At 40.5% G+C, this 12,526-nt stretch overlaps 1 protein-coding gene across 4 annotated transcripts in view; it reads right to left on the reverse strand.

Moving 5' to 3' along the window:
• The window catches only part of kmt2cb (lysine (K)-specific methyltransferase 2Cb), an 87,757-nt gene that overhangs the window by 56,441 nt on the left and 18,790 nt on the right, over window positions 1–12,526 (reverse strand). For all 4 annotated transcript variants that reach the window (XM_080034677.1, XM_080034675.1, XM_080034676.1 and 1 more), the window contains exons 3-9: window positions 7,062–7,150; window positions 4,746–4,893; window positions 3,582–3,788; window positions 2,271–2,380; window positions 1,649–1,758; window positions 870–1,032; window positions 571–742 (exon numbers count right to left, since the gene is read on the reverse strand). In XM_080034677.1, coding sequence (XP_079890803.1) covers window positions 571–742; window positions 870–1,032; window positions 1,649–1,758; window positions 2,271–2,380; window positions 3,582–3,788; window positions 4,746–4,893; window positions 7,062–7,150 — 999 coding nt within the window. The remainder of the gene's footprint in view (window positions 1–570; window positions 743–869; window positions 1,033–1,648; window positions 1,759–2,270; window positions 2,381–3,581; window positions 3,789–4,745; window positions 4,894–7,061; window positions 7,151–12,526) is intronic.

The raw sequence follows: 12,526 nt of genomic DNA on the forward strand, positions 1-12,526 counted from the left end.
TATATAGCACCAACACTTATATAGTGTAGATCTAAGCAACAACACATTTTATACAATGAATGCAGTGATGACTGATGGCTGTGCATCAAATTTGTTGTCTTGTTTTTTAAATGAAAAATGGATGTGTTGTCATACCTTAACAACTCAAAGGAATCAAAAAAATACGGAGCCCCTCTTAATTTCCACCCCATCTGTTAACAAACACTTAATCATTAATCACTACTCATTTTGAAAAAATACCATGCTATGCAGGATGAACATGATACTAGAGTTTCTATGTAAATACAGAACTGAAAGCTCAATGGACAGTTTTCACCTAAGGCAAACAGGCCTGGTGGTTTCGCAGAGCTCCTGTGCTACTCAAATAAGGTCAGAGGTTACACGACTGAGCCTCAGGGTACAACATCCAGTTAGCTCCACAAAAACCACAGAGGTAAACAAACTGACAGTATGCACCATGCCTGTTAGCTATAGAGAAGATTACTAAGGAGGAAGGTGAAGGAGAATTCAGAGAGGACAAAAACATTCAGTCTATGATACGTTATTTAGGCGAGTGGAACGGTGACTCACTTGCACGTCTGGCAGATTTTGCACTCAGGGCACTGCCAACCTGCCCTCCTTAGAGGGGTCACCGCCATGTCCAGGCATATCCCGTGGTAATGCTGACCACAACTGGTGCAGAAGAGCTGGTCCAGTAGATCCCCTGGGCTATCACATAGCGCGCAATTTACTTCATCTACAACTACAGCCAGGGAAAATCAAAGAAACAGGATATAAGTCAAAACAAGAGATACCGGCGCATAGAATGTAATTTTCTCAAATGTCACTATAGCTTTAACACACAATGTGTGAAATTCTACTTTACTTACATTTGTGAATGGCCAATTCAGTGTGTTCTGGGCAGAGGAGTGAGAGACTCCTGAAATCCTGAAAGGTGCCAGCAGCCCCCGCACAGGGGTAATGGTAGAGTTGAGCACATCCTTCAGCACAGCACTTAATGGATGCTCCAAGGCGCTTACAGTATGCACAGTGCTACGGAAAGAGAGATAGAGATCATCAAATGTGTCTAAAACGTCCATCTGCAACTACAATTTTATGAATCCCATTAACCGTCCGGAAATCAAACTCTGAAACATGTACATGACATTTTTTTTAATGACTGACTTAGATTATGCTAAGACAGTACTTTATCCTTTAATGTCTCTTTGGAAAAATAAGTTGTGGGGTTTCTCGCTTAGGATCAAGATCGCCATTTAAACCCCCTTGATGATCACACTCATAACAGAACTTTGTCCATTCCCCATTTCTCTGGGTTGTATGAGTGTGCACTAATAGCCACTCTGGAGATCAAGTGGGAGAGTTGCTGATGGGCTACACGACCAATGGGCTGCAAAACGCAATCAAAGAGCTGTGAGCTGTGCTAGCGCTAACAGGAGGAGTTAAGCTGCCATGAGAGCTCCAGCCCTGTTGAGTGGCGTGACCTTTTCCATTTTACAGCTGAGAGATCCACGCTGCCGTGCCGACCTTTACCAGCCAGTCTGATCCATCAGCTTTGCTGTGCCTCACTGAAGCAGACCCTCCCTGCTGCCCCAACACATTAAGATGCTGTTAAAACCTATTAGTCCTCGGATGTTCTCCCCCGACTCACCTTTGTGCTCCCTGAGTCAATGGCTCTGTCCACATTAAGCAGAGATTGTCCCTCGCCCTCGCAAACACCTTCGGACCACATGGCACAACTCTGATGTGCCCAGCATTGCCCTGTGACATAAAGGAAGTGATGACAATGAAAAGTTAGAATCAAATAGCATCTGGTGCATATTCTGCATCTGTTACCATGTTGAACGTTAAAGTGATGTAACTGCATAAATTTTTCCCTCTCAATTAAAGAAGGAGTCAGCAATTCTGGAGAATGCTTGTTGTCAAATTCACTTTCTGTCAAAACCAGTGAATATCTACTCATGTCACCTGTCCATACTGATAGTACGCTGAAAAAAAATCCAGTGTTTATACACAGCATAGGCTCTGTAAACGGGCATGTTGCTAGCTACAGTGAGTTTACATATCCTTTGTTTACATACCAGTTTACAGAGCCTAGGCTGTGTATTAACAGCAGATCTTTTTTAGCGCAGGTAGCAGTATCCTAAGTGGATAGTCACCGATTTTGACAAATGGAATTTTGACAACAAGCATTTTCCAAATGTCGCTGACGCCATCAAAAGTGCCAACAGTGCTTGGTTAAATGCAAGCAAAACTATTTGTATTGATCTTACCTGACTCAAAGAGAGACTGGACGTTGAGATCTTGTGGCAGGCCGACATGAGAAAGCTCATCCCAATATCGACTGGCTGGGTCTGGTTCTTCTTCTACGCTTTCAGACCCTCTGCAACAAAAGGAGGAGGTTTCAGGGAAAGCGGGTCAGCACAGGTTCTGGATAATTTTTTTTTTTAAAGGACAGCGGAAAGATATCCTATATAACTGAGGGTAGAGACATAAAGGTAGCGGACGATGCGCAGTTTTTACAAAAGCAGAGAGATGAAGACAGAGAGAATGAGCTGGGGGGGGAAAATGTTAGAGAGAGGAAATAAAAAGCTGTGGGGGAGGAGGGAGAGGAGGAGGAAGAGGGCCATCTTGTTTGGTGTGTGCACAAGAGGCTGGCTGTTCTGTCTCATAAAATCTGCTGAAAAGGATGTGCTTCCTCGAGTCCCTGGCTTGAACTAGTGAGCTGCGTAGCATGCGGAAAATGTGGAGAGGGAGCATTAGCATTTAAAAAGGACCCTAAGTTCCAGTAAACAAACGCAATGGCCAAAATCAAGAGACCAGTTTGCTGGAAGCACGACGGCCCACTCGTGACAAACGGCCTCGACAGCTAATTGTTCACAGCGGAAATTTCATCACAGATTATGAATGATCTCTTCACATTTTCACACTTTTTTCTCGCCTTTGTCCAGCACCTCTGCCTCTCTGACTAATCGATATATAATTTCTCCTCTTGTCCTGCGCTCCCTCCAGTTCTTCTTTGTGGCTCAACTGCGGACTGGCCCAGGCGATGACCAATCACACAGCAACAACACAACAGCTACTGGTTGGGCTTGGCAGGCTGCCATACCCATACTGCTCCCACTGCCCATCACCTCACTGGGAACCCATAGAGACACCCAACTGGTTCCAAACGACCTAAACAAATTAGGCAGCTGTCCAAAAGAGTCTGAGAAGGCTCCCTATGTGGCCTAGTGACACGTACCGCAAGGCAGAGTGATCATTTAGCCTTCAAATGGCAACACAACCTGCTTGCTGAGAGAGGAGGCCCTGCGTCTGTTTGTTTTGAGTGCATGCTCCTTTGATTGTACAAATTGTGTGCAAATGCATAGGTAAATATGTATTTAGAAGTGTGGCCATTTATTAACCACCAGTATTGCTTTATTTCACCAGTATAGCCCAGTGAGTATCCTATCTACTCTCCAGGAGAAAGGTAAAAGGTAATTTCGTACAAAATAAAATCACCCATAATCATCACTGTGCCGACCCACACTTACAGCCAAACCATTTGTGACAACAGTATGCCATCGGTCAAGTCTACTTACTTCGTCTTTTCCCTCTGTCCTGAGGTGGTCTCTCTGGCCATTTTTGGCTGAGTGGTTTTCTCGCCATCAATTCCGTCGCTGGTGGAGCCCCCTTCACCCATGCGGCTGAAGAGCGCTTCGAGCTGAGGCGTGGTGCTGAATACTTGCAGATCCCCCTGACCCAGCAGGCTACGGCCACCGCAGTAACAGAAGGCACAAAGACGCTCACTGAAACAAAGAAAATGCGTGGAAAGAGGGTGTTTAATTATATATGACTACTGTGACTTTAAACAGTGCCACGCATGTCACGATGAATTAAGGCCTCTTTCTTCTGGGACTGTCTGAGCAGCAAAATACATATAAACACATAATGTCTACATCTGTGAGGGATGCGCACTCACTGTCTCCACACACACACACACACACACACACACCCGCTACACATAAAACATACACCATGTGAAATCCACATGGAATTTGAGAAGTAATAACTAACTCACATTTGAATTAACCTGCGACCTAGAGTGAAATAGTAGGTGGATATTTTCAGATTTGTTTAACTTTTTTCACTTTAAAAAGGTCACCATTTTCTATTTTTTATACAATTTTATTAATTACATATTTTATTAATACTATACAGCTTTGCTTTTGACATAATTTGAACAACATTAATGCACCGCCACATTCATCTTTATTGAAGAAGTTGAAAACAAACAAAAAAACATCACCTTGCAAGACAAACAAGACATGGAGGTGTTGCAGATTCCATGTAAGAAAGAAGGGGATTAGTGTCCAAAGACCAGGAAGTTGAGAAATAAAAAGGTTGGTAAATATTTATCACAAAATAAAGGGATGAGTTGGCCTTATTAATAAGATCCCAGGAGATGCTGCTGGTCTGCCCCTCCATCACCAACATCGATAGCAGAGACAGACCAGGAGATTGATTACAACCTTTAACAGAGTGGCACCTGGGAGAGGAGTTCTGCCTCTGCCAGCTGATGACTCCATTTCAATTCATCCATGCATGTGTACACAGTGAGACAAGCAGCATGTCCCATTGCTTGAATGAAACAAATGGCATACTAATGCTTGTACATGGACACATTCATAAATCACTTTTTAAAAAGAGAAAAATCTTTACTTCTTAAAACAGTTACAGTTCAGGGGAAGTTGAGTGTTTCTAACCTGCTTTTGACTTCTCTACTCGCTGGGACAGATGGTCCTGCTGAATTCTCAGCTGCATGGCTCTGGGCCAGAGGGGAAGAGGGCTTGTCCTCCTCTGGCACATCAGTGGCCACCACTTCCACAGAGTCCACTGGCTGGATTGGTGTTTCTGATGGCAGCAAAAAATAACATGATCAGTTAGTTAGTAGGAAACGACTTATTATGAATTTCTCCACAGCATTGCAGCCCATTCAACATTGGCCTCTAAGCAATTAGCTGCTCTTCAATTCATTGCCAATTATGACTTTAAAACCAGCATGCAGCTTGTGACAGATACAAGCTGTCACAGGGCAGGTTGATAGCATTCAAGTTTCCTTTAGGTCAAAAACCCAGCCTTTATTAGTGAGATGGATGGTAAAATATGGGGACTATTTGCTCAAGCACTGATAACAGTAAACCCACTGGACACACCAAGCTCTCAGACGGAGTAAGAATAACCATGGAGGCAAGAAAAAGAAAACCCATTGATGCCTGATGCTGCGCGAAGTAACATTGTATCCAATGCCTGTCACCCAGCATCAGGCATCAATGGGTTAAGAAGTGGGGCTTAATATTAACGAAAAGATTGTTCCCCTGTAAACTAAATTCAATTTGAGCGCTTTTGAGCTAATTTACAAGAAAATGACTCAATTCACCGTGCTAATCATAAAAAACAACTCCCAAATGTACCTCTCACTGAGACTTTGGGCCATGCAAGATTTTTTATTAACATTATATTGAGATGTAATTAAGCTAAAACTGCAATAATTCAGTGTCATCCAATGGAATTACACAAGGACAAATTCAAGCTCGTTACCTCTTGAATGACTGAATGCACCTGTGGAAGACTTGCTGCAGTCATGGGATATGAGTGAAGTGTCGACGGGACACCTGTGTCATACTCATACTCTTCAGTTTAGTTAAGGTCTGGTCTGATTATTGTCCTTTCACAGCAGTGATTCCCCTATTTTAATTCAGTAGCAGCGATCCAGCAAGTTTAACGGAAATGTTATATTATTTTTGGCTGCTAAACAAGCAACCTGTTACATCATTTAAAAACACGCGCCTGTGAATACGAAAAGGCAAACAGGGCCAAAAGAAGTGCAAGTGGGACCAGCAGGGCAACAAAAAAAAACTATACCGTATGACATTAGTAGTAAGCAATAGATAGATTTCTAGTAAAATAATGCTATTGTATAATGTATTGCAAAGAACAGAGTGCCTCATATTTCATCAAATTCAAACATCAAATCATTTCGGGACAGGACATGCAATTCCCAAAACATAAAAATGTCACAGTCGAAAAAAGCGAAAAATACAGTGATATTAATTTTAGGTCATATCAGCCAATCCTTATATCACTTTAGTTTTTTTATTACAAAATATTTAACAATAACTTTGTGATCCTACTAAGCATTTCATATGTCACTATGCTACAACTTCTGAGGTACACATGTGTTCCAGACTGTTTTCAAAAGTGACTTGCATAAAACATTCAAGTTACATGATGTTCAATGGTTTCACAGGGGATTTTAAACCAATGTCTTGGCCTTTTCAAAGCACAGATGACCACAGCTGCCCAGTGCCCACACATCACTTCAGGGATGACACTATATAGAAATTGTGGGTTTCATTTTGACAAAACTGCCTGCAGGCAGTGAGTGCCATGGGAGCCTACTTTCACATCCACTGATGCTTTAGAGGAAGGTAAAAACCTGAATGCATGCTCTGCTCAATAATTTCCTTATGTTTATGTAACATAACCCAAAGCTAATAAAAGTAATGCTAGCCACTGCTGGTAGAATTTCATTTTTCCAATATCGCCAGCACAGCAACAGGGCAGCAGCGAGATGTATGAGAATGGAAGGCATGGTCACATGGTGTGATGTACACACATAAAAAGCACATAAATGGGTCTGGAGAGACTGATGGGATTTTAAAAAGCTTTTAGAGGGCATTAGCCTTGGGCTCTTTCCCACTGCACCTCAATGCCAATCTCGGGACCAGGAGGAGAGATGGAAGCAGTAAGGGGAGAGAAAAAAAAACACACCCACTGCAGCTTCACAGCTAAAGCTAAACCCTTTCAATTATAGCCCTGAAGTAGAAGCTCGGGGTGCCAGGGAAAAGCTCTCCCCCATCCTTCTCCAGGAGAGGGAGACTCCTCTACCGTCATTGAAATACCCTTTTGAAGCACTCTCTGCACGAGGCTGCTCGGATGAGCAAGTTCAAGTCGTATACCACTCCCAACATAACCAACGCGTACATAATGGATCACAAAGGGGGATTGCAATGTCTCACCTGTGTCCTGAGGGCCTATGGACTCTGTTAGCTCAGTCCCATCCATGCTGTCCTCCTCATCCACAACAACCCTCCCTCTGGTGCGACCCCTAAGGTCAGGAAGAGACACAGACAAATAAATAGAGGCAATGAAAAAGAACAAGACAAGAAAAAGTGCCTATGCTTTACCACAGGGGGGGTGGGGGGTGGCTGTGCGGTCATGAATTAGTTAAATATAGTCACAGCTGTCACTGATTTTTAATGGAGGCACTCAAGCCGCTGGGCAAGGCGGAATATGGCGGTAGTGGGGGGTGTACAATACAGACTGGTAGTATGCAGTTTAAAGATGGAGGCAGGCTGATCTGAAGAACTCTGCTCTAAATATTGGGAAATCAAATAAAAAGACACTAATGTAACCTACACAAATAATTGACAATGCATGTGTGGCCAATCGTCCATGTTACCTTCTCAAAATTAACACCAGAAATAAAAAGTGTGGGTGTGTGTATAGTGTACAGCATAGAACAAATATCTTTATCATTTATAGACCCTTGAGTTATGACGACTCATTAGAGTCTAAATGAACATGATCCATTTGACTTTCAAATCAGAATACAAACATTAATTAATAATAAGAAATAATAACTCTATAATTTAAGACACCATAAACAAATATCTAATCATGAGTCACGTTTGTTTTTTTGTAAAAGACATATCTTTAGATTTGTTTGCATTGTGAGGAGATGTATCAAATCCCCCCAAAAAAGGCTTTGAATAAAACCCAATGATCCAGAGAATATACACAACAGATAATATTACATCTTTAGGCTTTCAAATACATTTGAGTTTTTTTGTTGTTGCTATAAATCCAAATTTAAAAAGAACTACTATTTTATTTTCGTTCTGCTTTGGTACATTTGATTATTATGGTTTGATTATTCTGATATTTTAGACTTTATTGGAAATTATTTTTCACAGCATAGTATGTTATAGACAGCACGCTTCCAGATACACAGTAATAAGAGAAGTACAAGCATAATGACATGCAGGAGAATAACACAGACGTATAACACTGATTTATCTGGGAATTTTGTAAAGGGCTGCTACGGCTGCAGGCACCGGGCTTTTGCCACAGCGAGCCCTCCTGCATCTCAGGGACCTATACCTGTGTCCAGAGGGCAGAATCATTTACTACAATTCAATAAATATTTAAATGAAAACACAAAATATAACTTAAATATCCATAGTTATTCTATTGAGTGTTGTATTATGGATATATAAGTTGAGTTAAATAAACTGACCGCAAAGTAGTTATGTCCTCAGCTGCTGTAAGCAGTACTGGACTGTGCTCGATCAAGGCCTTTTTGTCTAATTTTTTAAAAATGTATTCAATGAAGCCGGTCACCATTTCTGTCACTTTAGGGCAGTATACATTTGTCCACACTGGTGAGGTACGCCTGGTGAACCAAATAATAACCACCATATTTCTAGTTTAATAAAGCTTACCGCTGTCTATGTAGGGGAGAACGGGTTAAGTAGGCACACTTTTTACTCTAGTGAGAATTGCTTATCACCTTAACATCTTTCAATAGTCATTCCTACATTAAATTGAAGCTTAAGGTGTTGGCTTGAAATATGTACCCCTCACTTTTTCTATCTTATTGTAATAAAGAAGAAATTAATCATCAAAGACACCCTTACACATTGTGACAACCAACCCCATCAAGGGGTCGGTTGTCAAACACTATGGGGTTGTTTGTCACAATGTTATCTTAATGGGAATAATCTTAAAAAGAAGGCAAGAAAGTATAACTAAATTTGAAAGTTTAATTGCATTGTCAAGTTGACAAATAGGCCTACATAACTTACTGTAGCCTTGGCAGCTGGTTTAGTTTGGGATGCACTGGGTTGTTTTGATTTTGTTGACCTTTTTTCTTTTGCATGCTAGCTGCTTTTTCCTGCTCTATTCTTTCCTTCTCTGGGGTGTCAGTGAGGATACAGCTTGACAATTTATTTCGTTATTGGGTTCCTTTTCTGGCTGCAGCCTTGAGATAACATGTGACAACCAACCCCCCAAAAAATGTGACGACCAACCCCAACTTGAATTTCTTGCTAGCATCAAGGCCAACAACCATCTGACAACTAATTAGCTTGCTAACCACAATCTAAAATATAGTTTACCCTTCACACTTTGTATGGGTAACAAGTGTTTTGTTATAAACCCATTGTGTAAAAGCCTAGAAGAAAAACACTGAGGAGCTAAATATTTTCAATTTGACATGAAAAACACAAACATTCGTCTCACCTCAAATTCAGCAGTCTAACTCCAAGGAAGACTATGTAGGTGACCTCTGATCCCAATTCTGGATATTTACATACCAAAATTTCATTGACAGCGCCTTCTGGTTCCGAGATATAACGATTGTGACAACCAACCCGTGTAACAAATTACCCCGTTCTCCCCTATAGCATGTGCAAAACATAATTGAAAATAAATAAAGGGTTTTAGACTTCATCAGCATGGACCAAAGAACCACGTGTTATTTGGAGAGAAAAAACACGTCTATATCACTCAAAAGACATAACAAAAACAATATAATTGGTAGTTGTACAAAAACCTAACAACAAAGAGGCACCATTTAGCAAACAAGAGTAACAATGGCAAAGTACGGGGAAATAAACTGCTGCAGTTAGTTGGAACTACATTTCAAACTACAATTTGTTTAAGCAGACGACCAACAGAGGCTGGCAAAATCCTGTCCCAAATTTCTTGTTACAACTAGGGCTGCAACTAATGATTATTTTGATGATCGATTAATCTGTCGATTATTTTCTCGATTATTAATCGATTAGTGTTTTGGTCCGTAAAATGTCAGAAAATTGTGAAAATGTTTCCAAAACTCATGTTGATGTCCTCAAATGTATTGTTATGTCCAAAACACACAGATATTTCAGTCTACTGTCATAATAGGATTAAACTAACCAGAAAATATTCACATTTGAGAAGCTGAAATCAGAAAATTTGGAAATTTTTTATTAAAAAATTACTCAAACGATTAATCGATTATCAAAATAGTTGACGATTATTTTAATAATCGATTAATAATCGATTCGTCGATTACTCGTTTCAGCTCTAGTTACAACTGCTAGATACCGGCACTCCTTTCTAAACGACACAAATGAAATATGATGCAAAATATCAAGGAAAGTCGTTATTATATAGCTATTCAGGTGGTGATATATTACCAGTGTTGGGTAGTAACGCGTTATTAGTAACGCCGTTACGTAACGCCGTTACTTTTTTCAGTAACTAATAACGTAACGCGTTGTTTTTTTAAATTCAGTAACTCCGTTAACGTTACCAAACGCTGCGTTACTCCGTTCCTTTTGGATAAAAAAGAGGGTTTGGTTGTACAACGGCACACAGTTCCAATAACATAGTGATCAATAAAGTTTAATTGAATTGAAAAACAAATCATTTGTCGCCCTGTAGCGTCCCACACGTAATCAAACACGCGCCATGAAGAGGACTGGACAGGTCAGGACACGGCATGATGGCGAGCGAGAAGGGGAAGATAAGTTTCTACTCGTGGAGGTTTTCACATTATTTTAAACTGGAGAGCATAGGGGAAACCAACATCTCGGTAACTTGTAGACTGTGTCCCGGTTCAAAAGTACTTTCAACGGCGACCAACAGCAACCTGCTGAAGCACCTGGAGAAGCGGCATGCTTCAACAAAGTTAGCAGCTAAGGTAGCTAACGCAGCATCCGAGACGGAGTCACACAGCAGCGAGCACACACCCACTCCACACAAGCAGCAGCGGTTGGAGTTCGAAAGACGGACCCATAGCCAGGCACAAGTTGATAAAGCAATAGCACGGTATGTTTAATTGTTTATTTGGGTCTCTTTTAGCAATATCAGGCTATTATTCCAGTGGTAAAATTTTACAGATAAAAACACGTGTTTTTTCCCCTCAGATATGTAGTGGAGAACATGCTACCCATCTCCACAGTGGAGAGCCCTGCTTTCAGGCAGATCATCAGCATGGTGTCGTGTGCAGGTAATAATAATAATAATGTTGATTATAATAAATGGAATTTGCATGCAAGCAAAACATATGTGTTGCTAGGGCAACCGTCATTGTTTACCAAGCCTCTTGGGCGCTGCTCGTGTCTCCACTGCAATTACACACGCAAGAAAGGATCGATTTTTATAAACAATGAAACTGTAGTATGGTCAACTGTGTTTGGACACGTTTTGGCTGCTCTTACCTTCCCAACCTCCTCCTTTATGCTACTCTCCTGCATAAACAAACACTTAAATAGACTTTATTCTCTAAAGCAGGCACATGTCCCACTAATGCGCCCAACATAGTTTTTGTTTTGTTCTGTGACTGTCTTTCTTTCCATTACCAGAATATCCTTAAGTTATTATTTCTTAAAGATGTCAGTTAGGTTTGATCTAAATGTAAAAACGTAACAGCTCAGAATGAGAATTTTTTTTTTTACAAGGCATCATTTTCAGCCAAAATAAAAGAGTCTATTCTGTATAGCAATACTACTTTGACTGTGATCCACCTAATATGTTTAAATTATTGGTTTAACAGGTGGCATACGGCAGATGGGAAGGAAAACCTTCTCCAACTACCTGGAGAGAGAGTATTCAAAAATGGAACACGAATGAAATAAATAGGCATTGAAAAAATACTTTGGTGTTTGTGTCAAGGTTTGTGTTGGTGCACAACGGATCATATTGCTTGGATGATTAGATCCAGTGATATGGATGCAAATGAATTGAAACAGTTGTTTTAATCAACAGTCTGTATTACTCAGTATCAGTACAGAACTGAAATGACGGCTAGAGGGGAACTCAATCAATCAACCTTTATTTAATGGGGACATTGGAAAAACGTTGTACAGTAACTAAAAAGTTACTTTCTCAGTAACGCATTACTTTTTGGTTTAAGTAACTGAGTTACTAACTGAGTTACTTTTTTACAAAGTAACTAGTAACTGTAACTAGTTACTATTTTTCAGTAACTAGCACAACACTGTATATTACTGTACAGAAGTATCATGTAGCTGTAGTTTGCAGGAGGAAACACACGTATTGGATCAGAACTGTGAATTGGCTAATATTCATTATTAAAAAGACTTGAATTGAGATCCAAGGCGAAAAACTTGATCGGGATATCCTTTCTCATGTGTCCTCCTCCTGTTGAGTGACCCAAAAATATCTCATTACTGCTCCTTTTAAGATCTTCTCTCTGGAGTGCCATTTTACTGTTATCTTAACCTTTTCTCAATTTACCCCCTCTCATCTCGTCAAGAGACGTCATCATCATAATTTTGAAAAAGGGAAATTTTTTCAAAGCCCTAATAAAAAGAAACTCGATATCTTCCCATATCTTACTGTATCTAACTGTGCTCTGTCAGCAAATCAGACAACCATGTCTATGTTTCCAACCGTATGCCTGTGTGCCCAC

Source organism: Ammodytes marinus (assembly GCF_949987685.1).
Source record: "Ammodytes marinus genome assembly, chromosome: 9".
In the NCBI taxonomy this organism is placed as follows: Eukaryota; Metazoa; Chordata; class Actinopteri; order Uranoscopiformes; family Ammodytidae; genus Ammodytes; species Ammodytes marinus.